This window comes from Mustela nivalis (genome assembly GCF_964662115.1).
Source record: "Mustela nivalis genome assembly, chromosome: 5".
NCBI classification, from domain to species: domain Eukaryota; kingdom Metazoa; phylum Chordata; class Mammalia; order Carnivora; family Mustelidae; genus Mustela; species Mustela nivalis.
This window is the reverse complement of record NC_139024.1, coordinates 87,914,046-87,939,901: the sequence shown is the minus strand read 5'-3', so window position 1 is coordinate 87,939,901 and position 25,856 is coordinate 87,914,046. Positions and strand designations below refer to the sequence as shown.

Genomic DNA, 25,856 nt, shown 5'->3' with positions numbered 1-25,856 from the left:
ACAGGAAATGCAAGGGTAGCGGCTAGCCCCAGTTAAACAGGGTTTCAACCAGGAAATTGGGGCAGGTGTCAGCGGGAAGGAGACTTCTAGGCAGAGACTTGTAAGGGGTGGGGTGCGGTGTGAGCCAAGCAGAATTTTGGAGGAAGAGGGTTCCAGGCATCAGAAAGGCCCTAAAGTGAAGGTGTGCATGGTGTAATCAAGAAAGTCAGGTCTGGGACAGAGGGGGCGATGCTTGCAAATACAGAGTTGGAGGGTTGTCCCTCCCTGGTGTCATCCTTGTGATTTTAGGGGGTCCTCCTGGAGATATGTCTTGATCCCAAGGGTTTCTTTAGCAGGTGAGAAGCTGAGATACTCCTGTGTGTTTGAGTGTAAGGCGTTGAGGCTCAACCATTACTTTCCTCTCTCCTGTTCAGGAATTACTCCTTCTTGTGGGGAGCACTCGGCCCATCCCTTCTGGGCTCATGCCATGGGCTGCAACACTCTGTTCCCAGCAACCCTTCCAGGAAAGCCTGTGGGCTCCAGGATGCTGCCCTTGAGCTTGGGACTCAACACCCATAATCTGCTTTGGCCCCTTGACCCTAAATATTAGTGAGTTTTAAATAGCCTCTGAGCCCTAGCTGTCCTTAGAAGCCCTGCCCACAGTGGTGTTTGAACCCTCTGGGCAGTGGGGGGCCGAGAAAGCTCTGGGCAGCGTGTCCCCAGCTTGAAGAGGACACGTGAGAGAGTTTCAGCACACCCTGGGTGGGGCCCAACGGGGCGGGGAGACCAGGGGTCCTTCTACCACGGCATCTTGACTGAATTGCTCCAAACCAATGAAAGATTTGCTCTGGAAACTAACAAGCATCTTAACTCATGCTCTCAACATCCGGGAAAGATGCGGGTACTGAGCTAAGGGTGCTGTGGGAGAGGGGCTGGGTGCATGGTCACCCAGCTGATGAAAACCAAGCGCCCTAACTCACTGTGCCCAGCCCCCCTAGGTGCCCACCCCCCCAGCTGACAGGAAGTCCTCATCCCATGTCCTGCTGATGACTCAGGGACAATACCATTTGACCACCATGCAGACCTTCAGACCCACTCAAGAGAAGGTAAGCTGAGGTCACTGGGCACTTTGGAGACGGGCGTAGCCTGGACGTCCCAGTGGCCAGGCAGCCTGGCCTGTCCCCAGAGCATCAGGGACGGCTCATGTAACATGGGCCTGCCTGTGCCAGCCAGCAGGGGCCAGAGGCTTATCACCCTGCTCTCTCCTCTCCACTCCCCTTCCTCTTGGACCCTCTAAGGGCCTGGGCAAAAGCGCCAGGTATGGCCTGAGCACTTAATAAGTGCTCGACCACTGTCTTGTAGGTGTTCACACCCGTTCTGGAGTAAACCGAGACACGCGTGTGTGGACGAGGCAGAGGAAGTCATTAGATTGGGTCTCCTGACACCCTAACCTGTGGACCCCTCTGTTCTTGCCTGGAAGGTGAGGGTGCAGACGGGGTCTGGTTCCTTTTTGAACCACCAGTGCCTGACTCACAGTAGGTGCTCAATGAACGTGAGATCCGTTGACCCCCTAAAGGGACCCCATATACATCAACAGGCCTGCCCCCTCCTCCAGCAGACACCATGTTCCGGCCCCTGCACCCCCTACCCGAGCCCCGCGCTGGCCGGGCCTCCAGCGCCCCCCACCCAGGCCTCCGCTCACTTTGTTGAAGTCAAAGGTCTCAAACATCTGCTCCACATACTGGCTGGCCGACGGGCTCAGGTTCTTGAGACCGAAGAACTGGCGGAACTCGTAGAGGGTGAGCTGGCCGGAGGGGCACTCAGTCATGAACTTCTTGTACCATTGGTGGCACTCGGTGCTGCTCAGCTCCTCCACGGACTTCCCATCCATCACATTGCCCATCTCCCAGGCCTGCGGGGGGCCTGTGCCCCAGGTGGCTAGATCCTATTCCCCGCAGCCCCTGCAACAGGGCGGCTGGGTTCTCTAACCCTGGGCCCTCCTCGATCAGAGGCCGGAGGCCTCCCAAGCTCAGCAAAGAGGGTCTGATGAATCAGACAGTGCAGGAAAATGTCGGGAGGAGGTGAGCAGAGGGACAAAGGTAATGGGGGGCTGTGCAGTCCCACGACCAAATCCAGAAGATGCCTGAGAACCGGCCTTAAGTCCCCACTAAACCCTCGCAGCCAATGGGGTAGTAAAGAGGAGTGAAAATAGAACAGAGCTTAGGGAAGCAGAGGCCCAGGATTACGGCCTTGAGCTGATAGGTGAGAGGATGTTCTTACCCATTTTGCAATCTCCTTATCCCTTCTTACCAGGGCGGAGTGGGTGGTGAGCCAGTGGCTGTTCTCATCCCATTACCTCCATTCTCCTCTCCTGCTTTGAGTGGGTTCTCAATGTTTTTGGTTCCTGCCCTCAGACATGGAACTGAGGTACATGTGAGATAGAGCTGGTTCCTTTTCCACAGCTGGGCCAACTGTGGGCTCCTGACAGGACAGTTATGTACAGTTATCCAGGCTGTGCACTGCACTTGGGCAGCACAATTAAGGGCTTCCGGTCACATCAGGGATAGTTAATATACAAGAACACCTGAGTGATGCAGAGTTTGTGGGCTTCCAAGATGAGTTCTGAGCAGTCAGGGGGAGCCTCCTCCAACGTAATACTGTATAAGTACACACGGCCTTGTATATATACACACACACACTCACTGGTCCTCTTCTGGCCACACTCTTACATTCCCAGAGACTCATCCCCAGAGGCTTGAATTTAGCCTTCCATTTGATCCACACTTGATACTATCTCCTCCCAGGGCATGGGGATGGGGAACATTGAGTGTGTGCCTAGTGGCCTGAGGGGTGTGTGTGTGTGTGTGTGTGTGTGTGTGCGCCAGCACACAGGTGCATGGTGAGCTGCTACCACTCATCCCAGAAATGTCCCAGGCCAAGCATAGTGCCTGTCCAGGATGAGGGTTGCCCCTGTCACACAACACTGTCGTGTTCATGATATCTGGAACTAGAAGGAAGCAGCCAACTCGTTAACAAGGCTCAAACCTGGGTCATGACATCACCAGTGAAATTTTAATCTTTGCTTTTTAAAAATTACCTGGGGCATCTGGGTGGCTCAGTCGTTAAGTGTCTACCTTTGGCTTAGGTCATGATCCCAGGGTCCTGGGACTGAGCCCTGTATCGGGCTCCCTGCCCAGCGGGGAACCTGCTTCTTCCTCGCCCTCTGCCCCTGCTTGTGTTCCCTCTCTCCCTGTGCCTCTCTCTGTCAAATAAACTATTTTAAAAAAAATAAATAAAAATTATCCATATTTTTAAGTGGTTTATAACGAACTCATATTACTCATAAGAAGAGACGAGAGCTGTTTTAGAAAAAGAAACTGAATAGGACTGCTTTGCCTCTCCTCTGCCCAAAGTGATGAACACAGGGCACCCTAGGCCGGGTTTGGTGAACTCCGTGGGCCCAGGCTGGCATCCTTATTCTTGGAGTCCTCTCAGCTTCGGGGTTTGGGGTGAAGGGCACAGGGGTGAGGGGACAATCATCTTTCCACCACTCCCTATTCATATCGTCTCCCCACCCTTCCTGTGTGAGCACACACACACCCTCCTCTGTGAATCTCCGCAGAATTCGTTTTTCTCGCCTCAGCCTACTGTTTGCTTATGTGTTATGTTAGCTTTCTACGCTGCTTTAACATTACCACAAAGTCAGTGGCTGCTAACTCTACACATTATCCCACAGTTGCTGGGGGCCAGGAGTCGGGGCATAGTTTCCCTGGGTCCTCTGTCCCGCGTCTTGAAAGGCAGGGATCAAGGTGTCATCTGGGCTGTGTCTGAGTCTGGAGGCTTGACTGGGGAAGAATCCACTTCCCTCTCATTCATGTGCTTGGGAGAATTCATTTCCTGGCTCTCGGACTGAGGGCTCTGGCTTCATGCTAGATATTGTCTGGAGGCCGCTCTCGGGTCCTAGAGGCTGCCTGCGATTTCTAGAAGCTGTCCAAAGTTCCTTGTTCCATGGACTCCCCAATGTGGCTCCTTATTTCATAAAGCAGCAAGGACACTCTCCAATCCACTACAGAGGAAGCTTACATAGGGTACCTACCCAAGGCGATGCCATCCCATTACCTTTGGCACGTTCCGTGGGTGAGCTGCAAGTCATGGGTCTCCCCCCTGCCAAAGCAGGAGGACTGTGGCAAGGCAGAAAGAGCAGGAGATGGAAGTCACGGGGGTCACTTTCACATCTATGACAATGTCCACGCTTCTATAACATTTATAATGTTCATTTATTTCTTGGATTATAAGCAGCTGTGTATTGTCAGCCTGTCCTCAGGAACTTGGGGCAGAGGCCACTGTGCTCTTCATCTCTTGCTCCTGCTCCGGACCTAGTACCTGAATTCCGCATGGTTGTGTTGCTGGTTGTCCTGTTGGCCCCCTCCCCACTCATTCTACAGCTTTCTGTGTGCTCTGAGCTCCTGGAAGCTGACCCCTGCAGACTCACTCACTCGGGCTCCCCTGCCATCTGGCTCCCGGCGGTTCATGCCTGGGAAGCCGTGGAAGGACACCAGCTGGTAATAGGAGAGAGGTGGTTTGGCTGGTTTCTCTATCTTCAACCACAGCTCCTAGGAACATTCTCCCTGGGCTCCTCTGGTAAAGCCACCTCCCTTTACCACTCAGGTTTGGAAGCAAGATGGGCTGCCCTCTGTGGCCACTCTCTGGGCGTGTCACTGTCCCTCAGCGATGCCCCCTTCTCTGCAAACACTCCATTCCTTAAACACTGACTCAGAAACTCAGAAAGTTATCTTTCTGAGGGTGACACCTGACCGACAGGGGCCTGAGCACAGTAAAATGTGAGTGAATGCACGCGTGCTTGATTAAAGGAAGAATTCAAGAAGGCTGGAGCAGGACGGAGCCTCCATCCAGTGTCTCCTGTGTTCAGAGCACCGAGCTATGCTCAAGGAAGAGGCTTACAATGGCCCTGTAGGGTGGGATTATTTCCACGTGACCCAAGAGGAACTGGGGACAGAAAAATCATTGAGGTTCACAGAAATTCCAAGTGGTGGCACCAGAATTTTCCCCTCACCATCACGCTCTTAGCCCAAGCCTTTAAATCTCTGAGGAAGGCCCGGCGGTTGAGGGGGTGGGGGTCGATGTAGAGGAGCCCTCCAGCCCTGACTCCATGGCCCGTCTGCAGGGACAATTCTAGTGACAGGGGTCAGGATGTTTGGATGTGGGGCCCCCATCCTTTCTCTCAGACCCCGGGTGGGAATGACATCCGCCCACTTCCCCAGCCCAGAGCCCAGCTTCTCCCCTTTCTGTGGCTTCCCTCAGTCCCGCTCTCCATTCTTCGCCCAGACACGGATGCCAGGTCAGGAGGGCTGGGGTCCACACCAAAGCCTCCAGGAAGAGGTGAACGCACAGAGAGGTATGGAGGGGCCAAGTGCACACCCACTGTGGTGGGCACGTCAGACAGAGGCCTGGGGGCTTCCCCAGGCTGCTTCATGACTTCAGGAATCCCTCCTGGGACAGATGCCAAGAGCCGAGTGAGAAGACCCACTTGGCTGAGCCGTTCCAGGGAGAAGGAGCGCTTGGCACAGGTGTGCGGAGGCAGAAACCGGGCTGGGAAGAGATCGGGGGGCAGCCGTCCCAGGCCTAAACATCCCCCTCCAAGGCTGCCTGGCCGCCACTCTCCACCCCCACAGAAACAGATCAGAGCCCTAAGCACTGGGTCTTTGCCTTCTGGACTGATCCCACCCACACCCACGTGGGACCTGGGTCAGCTTCTTTAAAAAAGTCCCTTGGAAGGCTGCTCTACCAAGGTGAACCTCAAGGGGGAGACCATTCTCCAGGGGAGAGGCAAGGGCATTAGTCCCTTGGGGAAGGGAAAATGCTGGGCCCCCACCCCCATCCCCACTTCAGCCCACCCGGTTCTTAGGTTTTGGGGGTGCAGAGATGGTTCTCAGACATTTCTGCAGCCTAAGGACCCAGCCTTCAGGTGTTCAGCAAGGGTCTGTTGGATGATGGAGTGGATGTTTGACTTTTCTTTACACCTAGGCTGAACACTTGAATGTATCTCCATTCCAACAAAAAAGGCAATAATTTTAAACCTACCAACCCACAGAGACAAAGAGAAAGAAGGCAGCAGGAGAGAGGTTCTAGTAAAATTCTGGACAACAGAAGGCAGATGGACAAGGGGTAACTGTCTCAGGGCAGAAAGTCAAAACTCAAACACTTCGAGAGGGCAGGTGGATGGTCCGGACGCAGTGCCTGTGTCTGCCTCAGAAGCCTGCGGGCTCGGGCGTGGGTGCAGAAGGTGCCCTGGAAGCTGGGGTTAGGACAGGCAGGGGCAGGAAAAGGTGGCCAGGTGGAAAGTTCCCCAGACGGCTCTGCAAGGCAGCAGGACGGACATCTCTGGTCCTCCTTCCCCCAACCCCGGCTGTCGCTTATTCTGGGGCTCTGGACCAAGAGGCTGGAGAAGAGCGAAAGGTCGCTCTAGAAACTGGGAGTTAAGGGAGAATTCGCACACGAAGAGACCCCCAGCTCCTTCTCAGGCCGGCAACTCCAACACTGACAATCGGGCAGGAGCGACCCGGTCCAGAGGCCAAAGGGCCCGCTTCCAGCCAAGGATCGCCAGGCACTGAAGGAAAGCCTCTGGCTTTTGAGAGAGAGCCTACTGCCAACAAACAGAAAAACCTAGACTCTGTCCTGTGAGGGACCTTTGGGGGGGGGGGCTCCTTCTTCCCTTCCCACCCTCTTCTTTTCAGGGAAAGGGCATCCTTTCTCTGAAAAGAGAAAGGCATCCAGGGAGTCCTGGCCAATGCCTTGGTGGCGTGTCTGGGTCTCCAGAATCCTGTCCCTCCATCCCACACCGGCCCCTCTCTCTTCCACTGCAGAAGGATGCTCCCCTGGGTACACCAGTACCCGCGACCCCTGCCCGCCCCCCCTCCCCGGAATGAGCGGTGACCTCTAGGATGAAGTCTGCTGGGCCCACCCAGTGACGTGCTGGCCGACACTTTACAACTGGCTCTCTGGAAAGGAGAAACCCTAATTTGCAGGTGTTTGCTGGTCTTAGCAGTCACCAACACAGAGTCACCAGCTGTGGACTCGGGAGGAGAGGCCCGCCGTCCGCCCCCTCAGGCCCGTCTGATCTGATTCCAGAATACCGCTGGGTCCCAGAGCGGCCAGGGACGCCCTCAGGACTGCACGGGGTCAAGCGCCCTCTGCCTTCATCGCTCTTTCTCAGGAAGCATGGCCTGTGAGCCCGACTAACCTCAGGGTCAGCTCTTCCGGACCAGAGGGGAAACAAGATGGGAAATCCATCCGCCCAGCAACGAACTGCAGAAGGGCTGATTTGGTCTAAGACTGCAGAGGAGGCCTCCCCAGAGACTGGGTTTCGCCCTGCATGGCTTCCCCATTTTCCGGTGGCTCACAGTCAGCTGACTTTTCTCTTTGTTGACTCTGGAGCGGTTGCCAAGCTTCGACTATGGGGAGGGTGTGGCCAGCCTCAGCTTTTACCAGGACTCAGGTTCTGGAGGGGTGTGGAGGCCACTCTTGAGGAGAGGGGGCTGCGAATCAAGTCCTTCCAAGTCTTCAGGCACCTCTGGACTTGACCTGTTGTACAACAACCTTATGGCCTCGGTTTACCCACCAGCAGCCACTCATTCAGATGCTGGGGAAAGGAAGGACCAACTTTAATTGCTGCCAAGAACAGGGACCTCCCTTTGTCATCCTTGACACTCGGCATGGCACAGCTTTCCTAGTCCAGGCTCAGTCCACTCCTCCTGGAACAGGCAGCCCATCCCCCCTGCCTGGGACCCAGGATTGCGGAAGAAAAGGTGCAGGCGGGGGCTGCTGCCTGGTGGGTGCCTAGGAGCGCCACAAGGCCAGGTTGGCAGGAGGCACGTCAAAGAGCTTGCGGGTGTGGTCAGTGTCCCTTCGGTACAGGTAGCCACAGGTAGGCTTCTGCAAGGTGTAGAAGGGGTTCAGGGAATTGGAGTACTGGGAGGTGTAGAAGTTGAACCTGAGCTTGTCCAGGTTCTGCCCCCTTGGGTCTACCACCACTGGCACGTAAGCCGCCGCCAGCGTCTGCTCGCGGTCCTGCTTCCATGACCGGGACAGGGGAGGGCATGGAGACTTCACCTTTTTGCCCGATGGTGTCTTCGGCTCCTGGCTGGGTAAGGAGGGTTTCTTTGAGTTCTGGGGGGGAGGGAGGAAAGAAGGGGAGAGCTGAGGCATCAGACACTGGGGCTTCCACTGCTATGGCCACGGGTGGGATGAGGGGCAAGGTGCCACCAGTCAGAAGCTTCTAGAGCCAGCCTGGTTCTGGCTGACAGCTCTGCTGGCCATGGAGCCAGACAGCTCCAGCTAAGGGAGAGTGGCCTTCAGGGTCCCCTGACATGTCCCTGGCTTGTGCAGACCCCAGCCTGCTTCTCAGAGGCCTCTGCCAGCTCAGAGGCCAGAAGCCAAGGTGACCCCTCACCCCTCTCCCTCATGTACGGCTGTCAGTGTCCTCCATATGGTTCTCATCCAGCCCTCCTCTGCCACTACTCCCACCAGGCTTCCATCCTCCTGCAGGGTTCCTCCGGCTTCCCACCAAGCCCTCCCCAGGGCCCATCTCGGACCTCTCAGCCTGGGCTTCACACTCACACCAAATGAATCTTTCCATATCAATGGCCAACTTGTGTAGCTCTCCTCCTCAAAGCATCTTTTGCTCTGTACTGCCAGCCCTGAAGGCAAGGACATTAAGGACGGGGTTCCCATCACCTGTGCTCTTGCCAGACCTCCTGCCCATCACCCCTGGTGGCACCTGGTCCTTCAAAGCCCCTGGACATTTGCTCAGGTGCTTCCCCCAGCCCAGCATGCCCCCGGCTCCCCATCAGTCAGGGAGATTCTCTTTCCCTTCCAGCTGTGAGCTCCTTAAGGGCAGTGCTCCCTCGCCCTTACCCTTGACATAACAGCCTCCCAGATCCTCTTCCTTCTTTCACTCCAGAACAAGGCATTTAGTGAGCACTCAATAAATGTTGGTCCAATTGAACTGGGTTCTAGCGAGGGGCAGTCCCCATTCCAACCAGTCCACCCGTTCTATCTTAGAACGCCTCTCATTGTTACGAGGTGTCAACACGGCTCTCCATAATCACCACTCTTGGTTGATGGGGCACGGAGGTCTATTCCTCCAGGAGGCCCCCAGGGCCATGCCCATCAGGTCTAGTGCCATTTATTTACTCCTCCGTTGCCGCTTTCGTGACACCCAAGTGTTCGGTTCACCTCTGACCCCACACTATCTCCCAGGTACTGGATGCCCGTTGTACTGGGGACCTTCACAGACATGACAGCACGACCCAGAGGACGAAATGCCTGTGTGTCAGGCTGGCTCTGTCCCGCCCCTCCAGGACACAGAGGCGAGGAGAACCCACTTCCACTCTGCCAGGCCTCACAGCCCTCCAGCCCCCGGGGCCCTGGGAGGGAACCCCCAGCTCCAGAGAACTGCCATCTTCCAGAGGAAATCCCTGTACTGGAGAGATGCTGCACGCTCTTTTGCATTTAATTTACAAACTACTTGCCCAACTCACATCTGCCCAGGGCCTTCCTCCCAAGCAGGCTTTGGTGCTAAAAGTCCCTACCCAGGAATGTGTGTGTTGTCAGTTTTGCCTTTCAAAATCCTACTTCCCCTTCCAGGGCAGCAGCCCTCTTGACACCTCCTCCAGGAAGCCTCTGGCACTGCAGCTCCTGCCCTGATCTCATCTTCCTCTGTGCCTTCAGGCCCTCCTCTTGGGGTGTGGTCATTTGCTTGGCTGGGACTAGGAGGAGGCCACTGCACATTTCAAGGAGGAGCTAATTCTGAGTCTGTCAGCAAGGGCCCTGAATGCTTTGGGGCCTCTCGCTGCCCTGGCTGCTGTGCTGGCCTCATCCTAACCCCGGATCCCAGTCCTTCCAGGCTCCTGCCAGTGTTCCAATGGCTCGTGAGTGTTCCAATGGCTCGTGAACTGCTCGCAGTGTTCAGGACCACATCCTAGTCGCCTTTGTGTCACTGGGGCTTATCCCAGGGCTGGCACACGGCTGAGCTGGAGAGAGGGGCGACCAAGTATTCAGCAGCCTTCCCACACTCTTCTGGACTCAGCAGCGGGGACGGGGTTGGGGGTGTTACAAGCAGAGGGGCAACACCGGAAATGGGCTTCGATGCCAGTAATCAACAATCACTCTTCCCCACCTGCTGCGAGCACAGCATCGAACCCTTTATGTGGATTATCTCTTCTAATCCTCCCAGTACCCTTTAAGGAAGATATTGTTACTCAGTCCTATTTATAGTTGAGCAAACTGTAGTAAGGAGGGTCATTGTCCATCTAGGGACAGAGGGCCAGTGACTGAACCCAGGCCTGCCTGACCCCGCAGTCCACACGCTACGCCCCACCATGCCTACTATGTCTACGGGGAGGGGCGTGTGGGTCTACCCACGTTCTGTTCCGTCAAGGGCAGCAGGGGAGCCGCTGAGGGCAAGGGCAGCCAGACCTCCCCAGTGGGCAGGAAGGCTACAGGGCTGTGAATGCTGGCTTTTGGCATTACCCTTGCTTAGCACCCCTGAGGCTGTAGCCTTGTTTGCCTCACGCAGTCACTCATTCAAAATGACTCCTCTTATAGGCCAGACTCCGAGTGTGCAAATAACACAAGTGGAAGCACACTCACGAAGCCCTATAGTGCGGGGCGTCCTGCCCTCAGCACCATGGACCCTGGGCACTGAGAATTCTTTGTTGTGGGGCAGTACTGGACATGCAGGAAGTTCAGCGTAGGAAGTATGCTTCTGAGGATGTGGGGTTCCGGTCCCCTTGACATTGCAGAAGGGCTCAGCCCACGGCCGTGGAGATGAGGACCTGCAGCGCCCACCAGCCTCCGGTCTCAGCCATCTGGTCCCTGCTCCTTGGGCTTGGGAGGCTTGTCAGGAGTGACAGGAGCATGTGCTTTCAGAATGGCTGGGGGTGTCTGACCAGAGACCCACGGAGGGAAGGGCAACAGTTTTGCTAATGGGGACCTGCAGAAGTCCCACAGCGAAGACTACTTAGTGCGGGAACCAGGGCTGGAATGCTCCCACCCCACCCCTGCCCTGCCTCTGGCCCTGCCCAGGCCCTGCCTTGGAGGCCCTCCTGCCCTAGGTCCACCTGTCAGCTATGCCTCAGTGGCTGCTACAGCAAACTTTGGGGCCCTGGAGTGGGGTCACCCAGAGCCTTCAGCACATCCAGGGATGAGGCCCTCACAGAAACTGGGGCAGAGCGGCGTTGCCGCAAGGCAAGGAAGAGGAGGAAAGGGAGGAGGAAGAGAAGACACCAGGGAGGAGGGGCAAGGGGAGGAGGAGAGAGAAAAGGAGGGGGGAGGAGGGAGAGGAAGCCCAGGCAGCCCAGCCTTGCCCTGCTCCCTCCAAGGGCCCAGCCAGGCTCAGGTGACTAACCTCAGAGGGCTGAGAGCACCCCATCACCAGCCTAGGGCCCAGCACTTGCCAGCTCTGGGGGAGGGTGGGGCCTGAATGCATACTTTCCGGGTTACCATCTGGTTTCATTTAACCATCTCCTCCCCTCTCGGGTTCTCCTGTCAAGTGCACTGGGTGGAGATGGGGGGGTGGGGGGAGGATACCTGTGTGTGTGACTTCAGAGGAGTGGTTCACAACCAGGGCTGTTTTTCTCTCCAGGAAACCACTTAGCAATGCCCGGAGACATTTTTGCTTTTCATGGTGGGAATGATCCCAGCATCCAGTGGGGAGAGGCCAGGACATATTTACTGGCAGGTAAATATCCTACAGAGCCAGGACAGGCCCCCAACACAGAATCCTCTGCACACAGTGTCAGCACTGCCAAGGCTGAGAACCTGCCTTAGAGCTTTGAGGAAGATCCCTAACTATCCACCTGCTTCCTCAGCCCGCACTTAAGCCTCCCATGCCTGGGGCAAGGAAGTCTCACCAGTCCCTTCCCTCTCACTATCCTATTTTTTTTTTTTAAGATTTTATTTATTTATTTATTTGACAGAGAGAGAGATCACAAGTAGGCAGAGACGCAGAGAGAGAGGGGGAAGCAGGCTCCCTGCCAAGCAGAGAGCCCCATGTGAGGCTCGATCCCAGGATCCCGAGATCATGACCCAAGCCCAAGGCAGAGGCTTAACCCACTGAGCCACCCAGGCGCCCCTCACTACCCTATTTTTATTTGCCATTTCCAGCTAGAGACTCAAGAAGGACCCTGAATAGACCTCTCCCTCCATGAGCCTCACCACCCCCCGCCCCAGGCAGAGCTACCAAGGCTTTGTAGACACCCATATCTGTGTGTTTGTCCCTTTTACCAGGACTTACAGTAGGGAAGAGGGTGAATCAAGAGTGGGGCTTCCTTGGGACGCCTGGGTGGCTCAGTCCATTAAGTGTCTGCCTCTGGCTCAGATCACGTGGGATCGAGTCCTGCATCAGGCTCCCTGCTCAGCGGGGAAACCTGCTTCTCCCTCTGCCTGCAGCTCCCTGTGCTTGTGCTCTCTCTCTGACAAATAAATAAAATCTTAAAAAAAAAAAAAAAAAAGTGGGGCTTTCTGAATAGGGCCCAAAGACCTCATATGGGGTATTTCTCCAGGTCTGGGAAGACACTGCCCTTCCCAATACTTCAGGCCCACTGACCCTGACCTTCTACCACTAGCAGCTCACTCTTAGGGGGGGAGGGGAATCCTGGTGCCCTCTTGAAATGCAAATGGCACTGGGTGAGGCAGCTGGTCAGGCCTCCCAGGGCACCTGGTGCTGTGGAATGTGCCTGGGCTCTGGAGTGTGAAGGTCTGAGCTCAGGCCCTCACTCTGCCCCTACAGGTCAGGCAACCTTGGGCGAGTCTCAGAAGCTCTTGGAGCTTCCATTGCCTTGTTGGCAAAATGAGGATAATAAGGCTCTCTCCTCCACCAGCATGCCATGGGGGAGCAGTGGGGGTGGGAACCGTGGGAACATAATGCAAATAGTAATTATGGGCAGCCCCCTCCCGCGGGTACCCGTAGGTTTCGAACACGCTCCTCTTTGCCGGAGCGTGTTGGTCTGTGGTTCCCAGAGGAGCTGGGAAGGGAGAGGATGAGAAAGCCCAGCCTGGGCCTTAGCTTCCTCGTGAGGCTGTCTAGCATGGCGGCTTGGGGTGCGAATTCCCGCTCCACCACTAATGCTAGGCGGCCGATCTTTCAGGAATTTATAATACTCCATACCTCTGTCTTCCCACTTATAAAGTGGGAAGAACGGAAGTTATCTACCTCATAGGGTTACCGTGAGGATTTCATGGGACATTTGCCATAAAGTGCCTAAACCTCGTGAGCACTCAGTAAACTTCAGCTATCATTGCTGTTACGTAGGAGGCCCCCAGCTCCCAGCCATGTGGGTGGGCCAGGCTGGGGCCTTCATACGCTTTCCAATCAATCAGACTTAATGCCCTTGGGCTGCCCTGATGCAGCCCTGTTTTGTCATCCCACCTGGTACATCGTTGACTGGGGCCTTTCTTGTTGGTGAAATGGATTTCTGGTGATTGCGGGCTCCAGAGTCTCCCAGGGACTCTTGGAAAATACTGGGAATGCGGGGTGGGTGGGGGGTGGCTGGTAGGCAGGGACATTGTGATGCCTCTTTGACAGCACAATTCCTTCGGTCTTCCCAAGGAGACACAGGGGCCGGGCCGGGGGCTGGAGTCTCAAGGCCTGGAAGTGTCTTTTTGCCTTGATACTGATCCACCCTGCAGTGCCCTCTTCCCACAGTCTCTCAGGACTTGTGACCTGTGGGTAGTGGGGTGAGTAGAAAGGGGAAGAAATTCTCCTGGTTATTCAAGTACTTCCAGAAATCCTTATGTTTCCCCCCAGACCCCCCAACAGGTCATAAGAAATTACTGGCAGGGAGGGAATGTCCCCAGCCAACTCTCCCTTCCCTTTCTGTCTCCCCATCTCTCTGCCTTCCAAATTACCGAGATGATGGCTGGAGGGAGGGAGGAAAGGGTGGACGGATGCACGGACAGACAGAGGAATGGGAGAGTGGGTGGGCAGGAGATAGACAGACGCCTGCCGGGCAGATGCCCATGATCTGAGCTATTTTTCCCCTCGCTCTATGCAGAAGCTGGTTTCTAAACATGACCCGCTTTTCCCACTTCAAGCCTTTGCATATGCTGTTCCATAGATAGGTGGCTGGGCGGGGTGTCCCTGGGTGAAAGGATAAACAGGTGGTCAGTAAATGGCTGGATGGGGGGACGGTTGTGCTGCGGAGGATGGGATAGCAGATCCAAGAGTCAGACTCCTTGAGCTTGAAACTGGCTCTAATATTTTACTAGCTGTCCATTTGCTCATCTGGAAAGTGGGAAGACTATAGGTCTCGGCCGATTAGGGCTGGGCAGAGCACTCAGGACGTGCCTGGCACAGAGTAAGCACTCAGTAACTATGAGCTATTATTGTGGGTAGGCAGGTAACGGGATTGATGGGTAGGCGGCTGAATGGGCCATCCTGTCGCCGTCTTCGAAAACCAGGCCCTCCCAACGCCAGACTCCGTAGGCACCTTCCAGGAATGTGTCAGAAATCCCACACATAGGAAGGAAACTGGGCTTCTCCCTGGGGCCAGAGGAGAGGGAGATAGTACAAGCCAGTGACTTCCTGCCTTCTGCCCCGCTGGCTTGGGCTGGGCCCAGCACTCGTTTCCTTCCTGGTACTGTGTCAGCACTGACCGTCGTTTACGGGGTGGACTTTGGGGCCCTGTGGCAGATCGGGAGCTGGGGTGTTGATGGCATGTGTCCTGCTCAGATCTCATATCCTGATGGTAATGACCCCTAATTTCTGAAAGGGTGGGCGGGAAGGAGAGGCTTACCTTCATGGAGCCTCTGATCAGGGTTTTCCAAGGCTCTGGGGCAATGGTAGCTTGCTTGAGAGAGGGAGGGAAGGTGGGAACATGGTATTCTTGATGGTGGGGAAAGTGGCGTGGCTCCTGGCCCACGGCCTGAAGGAGCTGTCAGGAAGGAGCCCAGGAGGCAGGCAAGGGTTCTCTCAAGGGAGCAGGGCACCACAGTGTAACACACCCTACATCTTGTCTCAGCCCAATGGGGAGGCACTGGGCTGGGTGCCTGGCGACCTGAAACGAGTCGCATGGCCTCTCTGGGCCTCAGTTTCTACATGTGCACAATGAGGATGTCTGGTCTCTCCATTCTGGACATTTGAAGGAAGGGGGATTGAATCCCATCCTGAAGACTTCAAATAAGGACCCCCCCTCCCACAACTGACCATAGGCCTGGACCCTGCCCCGGGAGTGTCTCCTGCCCAGGCTGTGCCATCCTCTTGGTGGGAACCTCCAGGTGGGGCAGAGCGGGGGAGAGACTTCCTGTAGGAAGGCCTGGCCCATCAAGCCACATCTATCTTATTTCATTCGTCAATCACAGAATGGTTGAGATCATGGGGCACCTGGATGGCACAGTCAGTTAAGCATCCAACTCTTGGTTTCCGCTCAGGTCATGATCTCAGGGTGATGAGATTGAGCCCCGGATCAGGCTCCATGCTCAGGGTGAAGTCTGCTTCTCTCCTTCTCTCTCTGCCCCTCCTCTCGCAAATAAATAAATCTTTTTTTTACATATATTTTTATTTATTTATTTGAGAGAGAGAGAGAGATCACAAGTAGGCAGAGCAGCAGGCAGAGAAAGAGGGGGAAGAAAGCTCCCTGCTGAGCAGAGATCAAGATGTGGGGCTCTATCCCAGGACCCTGAGATCATAACATGAGCCAAAGGCAGAGGCTTAACCCCCTGAGCCAACCAGGGGCCCCTCAAATAAATAAATATTAGAAAAAAAAATTGCGGCCCCCAGACCCACTCTGCCTGGGTTCAAATCCCAGCACTGCTACTTCTCAGCTACGTGACTTGCCTAAATCACTTAACCTGTCTCTGCCTCAATCCCTAATCTGCAAAGTGAGGCTAATAATGGAATCCACCTGGAAGCTTGTTGTGCCCCCCCACCCCATGAGCTTAGAGCCCTGCCCGCTGTGTGGTAGGTACCAGCAGTTATCCTGTTATTATTTCTAAACCCCAGACCACACCGATTCACTCTTGACGCCTGAAGACCACCCTTCTCTGACTTCTCTGCCACACTCCAAGCGTCGTCTCGTTTTATTCATCGTCAAAGTTGCTGGAGGGTAAGGACTGACCTGTATCCTCCTCGGTGGGCACTTGAGAAGGATGGGGAGAGCTGGAGCTGGTAAAGGCCACAGTTACCTGGAGCACAGGAAACTCGCCCGGCACCCACACACCTTTTTACCCCCACCCCCTACCCCCCACCTCCCCGCTGCCGAAGTGTTCTCCCAGCATCTTGCTCTACGTAGGCCTGGTTGTTTGGCCGTTCCTTCCACCCCTCCTTACCTGCTGTGTGATTTGGGCAAATTACTTAACCTCTCTGATCCTTCCTTGTTTTCCCTTTGTTGAACTTCAAGTATTGAGGGCTGAGTTATTCATACACCTTATTCATGGGGCCTTATCTTCCCTGGTCTTCGGAGGCCTCCTCTCTCGCATTAATTTTCCCCCTTCACCAGTCTCCAACCACGTTCCCACCCGCCCCAGCCAGAGGCAACTGTTCTAATGCACTTAATGAGCATCTTCTCGTTCATAGATTCTTACAAAATATATGTACTATTGTTGTGCATGCGGGTCATTTTCGTTTACCTAAGTGGCATGGTGTGTTTTTTATCTCGCTTGTTTACTTGGAAGGCTCCCTAGTGTTTTTTGTTGTTGTTGTTTTTTAAGATTTTATTTATTTATTTGGCAGGCAGAGAGGCAGGCAGAGCGCGAGGAACGGAAGCAGGCTCCCCGCTGAGCAGAGAGCCCCACGCAGGGCTCCATCCCAGAACCCTGAGATCATGACCTGAGCCGAAGGCAGAGGCTTTAACCCACTGAGCCACCCAGGAGCCCTGCTCCCTAGTGTTTTTAAGATCCAGCATCTGGTTCCCATGGAGAAGTAGCCCACTCAGGGCATCCACCACATTTCATGTCTCTGCTCCCCACCCCAGGACCCCCAAGGGCCTTCACTCCCCATCCCAACAGACAACAACACAATGCTATCCCATCCTTGGCCCTCTGTGGACCTGGGGGGGTTATTTTGGGGCAGAGTCCTAAGAGCAGAATTGATTAACCATAAACTAGGAGGAAACATTACTTAAGGTCTTTTCTCCATCCATAAAATGAGTGTATTGTCCTGTCCCCTGTGGCACTGATGATGGTGGTGGGTTAACAAAAGCAATCCACTTGGCCCCCATGCCTGACACAGAAGAGAGGATCAGTAGCTGTTCCCTCCAGACCTTAGGGAGAGCTGGAGATAAGCCGGACCCAGGTGGGCCCCCAGGGTTCAAAGTCCCAGCTCCAGGGTTGGTCTGCAGAGCCCGCAAAAAAATGTGTGGCTGATTCCTGGAGGTATGGAATGATCTGGAATATCTGAAGCTCCCGCAGCCCGGGCGTAGGTCCTGGTGTGCCAGGAAATGCCTGCTACATCCCATTTCTCACTCTTTCCTTGGAGCCAGAGTAATCTCTTCACACGGAAGGTGCCAGATAGCCTTATTTGTTCTCCTGTCCCAACTCTGTCAGCCAACGAGCATTTTAACTGGATGTGAAACCACACCTGAGTGCTGGATTTCACCCTCCCATTGTAGAGACAGAGACTGAGGCTCAGGCTAGCTGCATGGTCTCACAGGAGGTTAGTGGCAGAAGTGGCTCTAGAATGGGCATCTCTGGGTTCTCTGCTGAAGGACTCTTTAAAGGAAAATGCTTTCCATATTAAATGATGTTCTTTGAGATGCCTGGGTGGCTCAGTGGGTTAAGTCTCTGCCTTTGGCTCAGGTCATGATCCCAGGGTCCTGGGATCGAGCCCCGCATCGGGGAGCCTGCTCAGCGGGGAGCCTGCTTCCTCCTCCCTCTCTGCCACCTGCCTTCCTTGCCTACTTGTGATCTCTGTCTGTCAAATAAATTTTAAAAATCTTTAAAAAAAAATTTATGTTCTTTATTATCTATGGACTTTTCATTTAAAACAAATGACCTACCAGCAGAGCATAGTACTAAAAGGTAAAAACAAAACAAAACAAAACGAGGGGCACCTGGGTGGCTCAGTGGGTTAAGCCCCTGCCTTTGGCTCAGGTCATGATCTCAGGGTCCTGGGATCGAGCCCCAAATCGGGCTCTCTGCTCAGCAGGGAGCCTGCTTCCCTCTCTCTCTCTCTGCCTGCCTCTCCATCTACTTGTGATTTCTCTCTGTCAAATAAATAAATAAATAAACAAAACAAAACGAGACAAAAATCCCCACATGTAGTCCTGGCATTCCACTTTCTCCATGGTTCTGCTCCCTTCTAATCCTTGGCCATTTACAAATTCACTTTCTATATCTATGGTCACAATCTACATGGAATTTTTGTTATTTGCTTTTTGTACTTAGCAACTTTTTTTTTTTTTTAACATGTGCACATACACGTGTTATTTCAGATCGTGGGGTGTGTTTTACAATGGGATGTTTTCGCCTGGCCTTCAAGGTGATCTTGTAGACACCTGCCGCACCCTGTCTCCTGGGCTCCAGTGGAATTTTCCTTCTTAAGCTTCTTTGGTTGAATTGTCACTGCCCTCTTCCAGGCTGGCAGGGCCTCTGGTCGGTCTTTGCTGCTCTCTGGGTAGCCCCTCTCTGCCCAGAGCCAGGGTAGGGAACGGGGGCAGGAACGTGCAGGCGCTAAGGACCTACCGTAAGTCAGCCTCCCAGATACCTGAACCAACTCAACTATCTTGTTGAACCTCATAATAACCTGACATTAATAGCTCCTTTTCCATTTGAGCAAACTGACACTCAGAGAGATGGGAGCTGGCTGTGGCCACACTCTGGCCAAAGAGCAGAGTCAGGATTCAAACCTATTCCCCAGCATGGATCCTTGCCACCATGGCACGGTCCTCTCAGCAGAGCCCATGGTTACCAAGGAAAATGAGTGTCTCTCCAGCACCCTGCAACATAACCCCCCAACCACCCAGGGCTGGACTTGGATCTCCACACTCTCGGGGAGCCGGGTAATGACATTCTCTGAGCCTCCTCTCAGGAGGTGGGTGTCCACCCACGCTGGCCTTCATCTAAGCCTGACCTCATCTCTTGGTACGCGTCCAGCCCAGAGGAATGCTGAGGTCCAGGCTCTGGAGCCTACCCACCTCTGCAGATGGAAAGAAACAGCTTTAGGAGCTGGTCTGGTATAAGGTGTCTCCAGCCCGAAGCAGGAGGCTGGACCAGAGGATCTGTAGCTCAGTAGCATGCGGGAGTTGGGAGCGCTGACCTTTGCCCCTGTAGACACCCGGATGGGGGTGCTGGGGATCTCAGCACTGCTCACCCTGCACTTGCCCCACACGGAGTGCGTTCTCCCAGACAGGAGTGCTTGGCTTTGTTGCATGGAGGGAAAGCCAGACAGAGTCCTGGCTGGCTCTCTGAGAAGACTACAGCTTCTGTGCCCCAATCTCACCCCACAGCCCAGAAGTGGCCAGAAAGTCGGCTCTCGGAGGTTCCTAAGTCATTGCGGAGCCAAGATTTAATTACAGGATTGGGCTTTGGCTGTTTCAAGGACAGCCTGTTATTTGGCTGTTTCTTTTACTGGGGGAGCAGGTTGAGGTGTTGTTATGAGCTGAAAGGGGGGCCCTGCTGCAGCATCACAGGGCACAGAGAGGGACCCTGCCCCAGGGGACTTGGACTCCAAAGCTGTCCAGGCCACCAGGGCCGAACTGGTGGAGACGGAGTGCCCATCGTTGAACCCAGGCCTTCCGTAGGCTGCCCCCCACCAGCCCCTGCCAATGTGGGACTGCAGTCCGGGTGAAATGGGTGGTAAAACAGCACAAAGAACCCTGACATTCAGACCCTGCAGCCTGACAGCCTTCTGGTGTTCAAGATCACACCGATTCCCTCTCTCCCTCGTGTCACGGATGAAACACCTCCAGAGAAATGAACAAACACTTGGGAAGCGCCCGTGGGCACCAGGCCCTGTGTTGGCATTGCACACCCACAATCTTACTGAATCTTCCTGACAACACTATGAGGGGCACTATTACACCTACGCTACCGATGAGGAAAGCAGGGGCACCGGGGTGGCTCAGTCAGTTAGGCATCTGTCTTTGGCTCAGGCCACAATCCTGGGGTCCTCAGATCGAGCCCTGCATCAGGCTCCCTGCTCAGTGAGAGCCTGCTTCTCCCTCCCGTTATGCCCTTCTCCCTGCTCGCGATTGTTCTCTATCTCAAATAAAATCTTTTTTAAAAAAATGAGGAAACCAGCTCAGTGCATTTTTCACTTCCCCTATATGCAAACAGTCCATCAAGACTTCCCTTTCTTCCTAAAAAATGTCCCACAGACTAACAACTTTGCTCTGTTTCTACCACCGGTAAACTAAGTCCTACCCCCACTCCTCTCCTGCTTTACTAAATAACTAACCAATTTACTGAGCAATTGAGCAGCTCCCCTTTGCTCCTTAGCCTCCACTTCCTTCTTCCCATCACCCCCCATCCTGCTGCTAGATGACCATCCTCTAAACACAGCTATAGGGTAGTCTGACTGGCTTAGTCAGTGGAGTGGACAACTCTTGATCTTGGGGTCATGAGTTTGAGCCCCAGGTTCGGTGTTGAGATTACTTAAAAAACAAACAAATAGGGGCACCTGGGTGGTTCAATGGTTTAAATCCTCTGCCTTCGGTTCAGGTCATGATCCCAGGGTCCTAAGATCGAGCCCCGCATCGGGCTCTCTGCTCAGTGGGGAGCCTTCTTCCTCCTCTCTGCCTGCCTCTCTGCCTACTTGTGATTTCTGTCTGTCAAATACATAAAATCTTTAAAAACAAAAACAAACAAACCAAACCCCACAGCTGTTATTAGTCACCAGTGCCTGCTCCTGGTAACCACAGATTCTAGGCCAGAGCTCCTCAAACCTTAACATGGTCCTGAGTCACCCAGGAACCTTGTTAAAACCTACATCCTCTGCTGGGTGCCTTAACCCATCAGCTCACTGCATCTCATAACAACCTTAAATTAATAGCCTGTTTGACAGACAAACAAACTGAGGCCCAAGAGTGGTTGCCCAATGTCTGGGATGGGGTTTCTCCATTTCCAGGAGATTCTCCAGTTCTAGTAAGTTTCCAGGTGATACTGATGCTGCTGGTTCATAGACCATATTTCTAGACTCTCCTGCCTACTTATTTTTTTCTTTTTTTAGATTTTTTTTTTAAGAATTTATTTATTTGACAGAGAGAGATGGATCACAAGCAGGCAGAGCAGCAGGCAGAGAGGGGGGAAACAGGCTTCCTGCTGAGCAGAGAGTCCTATGTGGGGCTCAGATCCAGGACCCTTAGACTTAACCCACTGAGCCACCCAGGCACCTACTTATTTTTCTTTAATTTTTAATTTTTTTTTTATTTTTAAGATTTTATTTATTTCTTTGGGAGAGAGAGTGAGTGATGGAGAGCACAAGCCAGGGACGGGGCAGAGGGAAAGGGAGAAGCAGACTCCCCACTGAGCAGGGAGCCCAACACAGGACCTTGGGGTCACAACCCGAACCAAAGGCAGATGCTTAACCAAATGAGCCACCCAGGCACCCTATTCTTTATTTTTAATTGAAGTATAGTTGACACACTTTTTTCTTTAGTTTTGAACAGCAAATACATTTACATGGTTGGAAAATGAAAAAGTATAAAAATGTACTTGGTCAAAGTTCTCCCTCCCACTTCTATCCCCCCATCTGCCCAGTTCCCCCCATACCCACCCTCCAGTAACCACTTCTATTAGTTTTGTAAGGTCTCTCCAAAGTTTTTCTGTACCCATACAAATAAGATCATACTTATCTCGCCCCAAATGGTAGCAAACGACACACCGTTTTGTCCATAGTTTATCAGTTTATCTGAGAGATAACTGGACACAGTCGGCTGACTCACACCTCTAGAGTTGCACTGTGTGGACGTGCCATAATTTACTTAACCAGTCATCTCCAGATGGACAGTTTGGGTTGTTTCCCATCTTACCAAATGGTCTTCTGAAGCCCGTGATACCCTGGCCAATCTTGCCATGACCTGGCTCTCACCCCTGCCAGTTCCCACCTCCCACTACGCAGAGCTCCTGCCCCATCCCTCACACCTCCTGCATGCCCTCCCAGATGCTCCAGCTCCCACCCCCACAGCTACTGCTCTGAACCTCTGCCCCCTTAGTCTCCTCCTCGTTAACTTCCCTTCTTCATCTCTCCACCTGTCTCTTTCTGCCTCCCCAGATAGACTAAAGCAACTTGAACTTTGATGCCATGTCTTTGACCCGTCCGGATCCTTCACAGCCCACCGCTGGCACAGAGCAGTTCTCTAGAACACTAGGTCTGTAGTGGAGCACTGCATATGAATGGAGCCTCTCCCTTGAGGCTCTGCTGGGGCTGCTGGTTCAGGGCAGAAGAACCCAGGAGCTACCCAAGCTGGGCACGCTTCATGGCTCCAAGGTCTCCAAGAAAGAAGACTCTATCTCAAGCCTGAGTGTCTGGAGCCCTCAGGCAGTTTATCATGATGTCCAGGGCAGCACGGGGCATCTGGGTTTCCCTTGTGCCCTCCCTGTGTGGACGATGGGAGGAACCATGCTGCGGAGACAGGAGGATGGAGGGATGGTTAGTATGGGTGTGTGTGCATGTGGGTATGTGTGGCCTTCCCTTTCCTGTTAACATCCTTGTCATCTTTCACGGGCCAGCTCAAGTCTCAAGTCTTCTAAGAAGCCTTCCTGGACTTCTCCAGCCCGTGCTGACTTCCCTTCCTCTGAATTCCTGCTATGTGTATGAGTGACAGCAATCCCTGTTCTACTTAGTCATCGTGGTCTACCACCTCGGATCATGTACACCTCGTCTCCCTGATGAGACCCCAAGATCCTCTATGGTAGAAATAAGGCCTCTATAATGCTCTTATATTCCTGGATACCCTGAAACCCTCAACCCAGAACTAGGCAGTTGGGAGAGCTTCCATAATTGCTCCTTGAATGAACAGCAGTGGGTTTCAGGAGTGCCATGGAGTGGCTGGGGTGAGACAGGGCTGACCCCAGGCGTGTCTCCAACCAAAACCATTTGGGTAACATGAGGGTTTCCAAAGAAGCTCCTGCCCCGCCCCCAACCCAAGCCCATCTGTTCCTCAGTCTCTTCCCTCCTGCTGGGAAGACAATGACCTCATAGCCACAAGCCCTGAAAACCCAACTCATCCTGTCTCTTAACCTGGAGCAAGTAAAGAGGACTTTTAAAAAATGCCACTGTATGGGGCATCTGGGTGGCCAGTGGGCTAAAGCTTCTGCCTTCAGCTCAGGTCATGATCCCAGGGTCCTGGGATCGAGCCCCACATTGGCTCTCTGCTCAGGCTGCTTCCCCCTCTCTCTCTGCCTGCCTCTCTGCTTACTTGTGATCTCTCTCTCTCTCTCTCAAAATAAAAAAATGACACTGTAGGGGCACCTGAGTGGCTCAGTTGTTACATGACTGCCTTCAGCAGAGGTCATGGTCCTGGAGTCCTGGGATCCAGCCCCGCCTACATCAGGCTCCCTGCTCCATGCTCCCCCTGCTTGTGTTCCCTCTCTGGCTGTCTCTCTCCTGGTCAAATAAATAAATAAATAAAATCTTAAAAGAAAAAAAAAAAAAAGCCACTGTCATGAAAAACAAAAGCAAGGGTGGTGGTACTAAATCAGAGCTTAAAAGCACACGATAAGCAAATGCAATGTGTGGCTCTTGACCACATTGGCTCTGTGGATTGGGGGAAAAAAAATAATAAACAAAAATGACATTTGAGGGATAACGGGGAAATGTTTAATACTTCAGTGTGGTAGCTACTGCAGTCACTTAGAAGAATGTCCTGACTCTTAGGCAGTGGATATTGAAGTATGCATGAGGGGATGGGCCAGGGTATCTGCAAGTTTCCACCTACAGCAATGAAAATAAAAAAATAAAGGTGTGGGTGTGTGTGTGTGTGTGTGTGTATGTGTGTGTGTGGGCTTGCATGCGAACATGGTGACACATTGACAATCCAGGAGGAAGGTGTATAGGTGGTCATTTTACCAGTCTTCCAAGTTTTTTAGAATGAAAAGTTTAGGGGGAACCCTGGTACAAAGACTTGGACAAATACAACCGTCTGGGGGCACTCAGAGGAAATTCAGGGACTGTCTGGGACTGGTCTCCCCACCCACCCATCCATGCCCGCTGCCAGGAAGCGTGGAAGTCCAACCCCTTGGCCTGCCAGTCCCCTACTCTCAGCACCTTGCGCTTGGTCTCCCAGTCATCAACCAACTCCCAGGACTCCTCGCTAGGGCAGCAGCCACCGCCCACCCCAGCCAGGACTGTCCTCCCGGGTACCTTAAGGGGCCACAGCTCCTCTCCCAGGAGAGACAACTGAACCCTAAGTGGGCTCAACCCACCCTGAGTTTTTCAACACTACATTTACTTAACCCACCTTGAATTTCCACAAATTATATTCACTTCACTTCACAGAAAAGGAAAGAGAATTTGTTGTACAAAAAATGGCAAGATTCAGGCGTCCTGCATTCTCTTTGGAGCTGGGTCACTGTCGCTCTTTCCCACCTCTGTCATCAGCTAGGGAAATTCCTTTACTGCTTCCCTCCTTTCTCTTTTCTGCTGCACGGGCACTTCCTTATAATCCACTGAAGGCTCACGGCCCACATCTTGGAAGGCCCGCAACGTGCCCGCTTGGGCCAGCCACTGCCCCAGTGTGGGGCCCAAAGCGCGCCTACTGACCTGGTCGTGAACCTCCTCCGGAGTAGGGAGCTAGCCCGCCTCCTCCCTCGCCTTGGGAGAAGAGGGGTGGAGGAGGAGGAGGGCCAGGAGGGGACCCGGGGGAGGCCGGCGGCTCGTCTTCCAGGCTGGGCGTGGGCTGGGCGAGGTCCCCAGCCCACCGGGCCGTGCCAACAATGGCCTGTTGTCGGAGGAGGCGGGCAGGAATGCAGCCGGGGGAGTCGGGCGGCGGGGCGGCCCTGGCGGTGGCGGCGGGGCGGGGCGGGGCCGGGGCTCGGCGGCAGCCTCTTACCTGTCCAGGTAGCTCGCATTTGCAGGCGAGCGGCGGCGCCCGCAGCACCTGTCGCGGGTGCGCGCGGGCGGGGAGCCGGGCGGGGGGCATGGCCTGTTAGGGGCCCCCGGGGAAGCCGGTGCGGACTTGGGTCCGGGGCAGGGCACGGCCGGGGGAGGGAAGGTCCTTCCCCTGGTGCCGCGCGGCCGGCGGCAGCATGAAAAAGAACCAGACGGTGCAGGGCACCTTCAGCAAACTCTTCGGCAAGAAGCACGCCAACCCTCCCAACACCTCCCTCTATGCCACCAACCCCCCCTGGATCTTCACCCAGGAGGCCCCGGAGGAGGGGAGCCGGGACTTCGGTAGGAGCACGCGCGCTGGGTGGCGGCCCCCCGGGCCCGGGGGAGGCGGCGGGGAGCGCGGGAGGCGCGGCTCCGCGCGGCCGGGAAGGAACACGCCGCGACCTGCGCCCCGGGTGCGGAGGCGCTGCCGGGAAGGGAAGGCGGCCGGCTGGCTGTCCCGGGAGAGGGTCGAGGGGCCAGAGGGACGGGGAGGGAGGGAGGCCCCCCGCCGCTCGCCGCTTACCCTGGCTGCTCGTCCGAGGTGATTATTTTCCCTCCTTCGGTGAAAAGTGCGTCTGAGTTACTGTCGTCAGAAAGTCTTCCTGAGCTTTGTTCCTCCCAGCCGAGGCCCAGGGGGTGTCCCTTCAGTTCCTGGCCCGGGTCCTAGGCAAAAAGAGGGGCTGCTCTCTTGGTGCTGACACGCTCGGCTCTGCACAGGGGCGGCCCAGGGAAAATCAACCGAAGCCACTGCTGCGAGATGACCAGTGGGTGCAAGACACCCGAGTCCCTTCCTGCGGTCACAGGCTCTTGCCCGCTCGGCCTGGGGCCG

General features: G+C 54.5%; 3 protein-coding genes across 9 annotated transcripts in view; 1 reads left to right on the top strand and 2 right to left on the bottom strand.

The window, feature by feature from the left end:
* The window catches only part of GUCA1A (guanylate cyclase activator 1A), an 11,564-nt gene extending 4,174 nt beyond the window's left edge, over nt 1-7,390 (bottom strand). The window contains exons 1-3 of the mRNA XM_082733095.1: nt 7,241-7,390; nt 4,099-4,160; nt 1,682-2,460 (exon numbers count right to left, since the gene is read on the bottom strand). Coding sequence (XP_082589221.1) covers nt 1,682-1,882 — 201 coding nt within the window. The 5' untranslated portion in view covers nt 1,883-2,460; nt 4,099-4,160; nt 7,241-7,390. The remainder of the gene's footprint in view (nt 1-1,681; nt 2,461-4,098; nt 4,161-7,240) is intronic.
* Nucleotides 4,238-25,856, bottom strand: CIMIP3 (ciliary microtubule inner protein 3). Of its 7 annotated transcripts, XM_082733085.1 has the most exons (4): nt 24,987-25,099; nt 19,067-19,132; nt 13,430-13,723; nt 4,238-8,166 (listed from the first exon to the last, which is right to left on the bottom strand). In XM_082733085.1, the coding sequence occupies exons 1-4, from the start codon at nt 25,074-25,076 to the stop codon at nt 7,837-7,839; spliced, it is 780 nt and encodes a 259-aa protein (XP_082589211.1). In that variant the 5' UTR covers nt 25,077-25,099; the 3' UTR covers nt 4,238-7,836. The 7 variants fall into 7 exon arrangements, with proteins under 7 accessions (XP_082589211.1, XP_082589215.1, XP_082589214.1 ...); XM_082733089.1 differs by lacking the exons at nt 19,067-19,132; nt 24,987-25,099 and adding an exon at nt 25,551-25,856; XM_082733088.1 differs by lacking the exon at nt 19,067-19,132 and having other exon boundaries at nt 24,698-25,574.
* The window catches only part of LOC309865956 (uncharacterized protein C6orf132), a gene marked incomplete at its 5' end in the record, with an annotated part of 33,841 nt that continues 33,167 nt past the window's right edge, over nt 25,183-25,856 (top strand). The window contains one exon of the mRNA XM_082733031.1: nt 25,183-25,327. Within this exon, the coding sequence (XP_082589157.1) occupies nt 25,183-25,327 (145 nt within the window). The remainder of the gene's footprint in view (nt 25,328-25,856) is intronic.

Coding starts and splice junctions, on each gene's coding strand:
- CIMIP3 (XM_082733085.1), bottom strand. CDS start 25,076: ATGCCCCCCGCCCGGCTCCCCGCCCGCGCGCACCCGCGACAGGTGCTG. Junction 19,133..24,986: donor AATGCGAGCTACCTGGACAG/GTAAGAGGCTGC, acceptor TTCCATCTGCAG/AGGTGGGTAGGCTCCAGAGC. Junction 8,167..13,429: donor CCCAGTCAACGATGTACCAG/GTGGGATGACAA, acceptor CCTCCCCCCCAG/AACTCAAAGAAACCCTCCTT.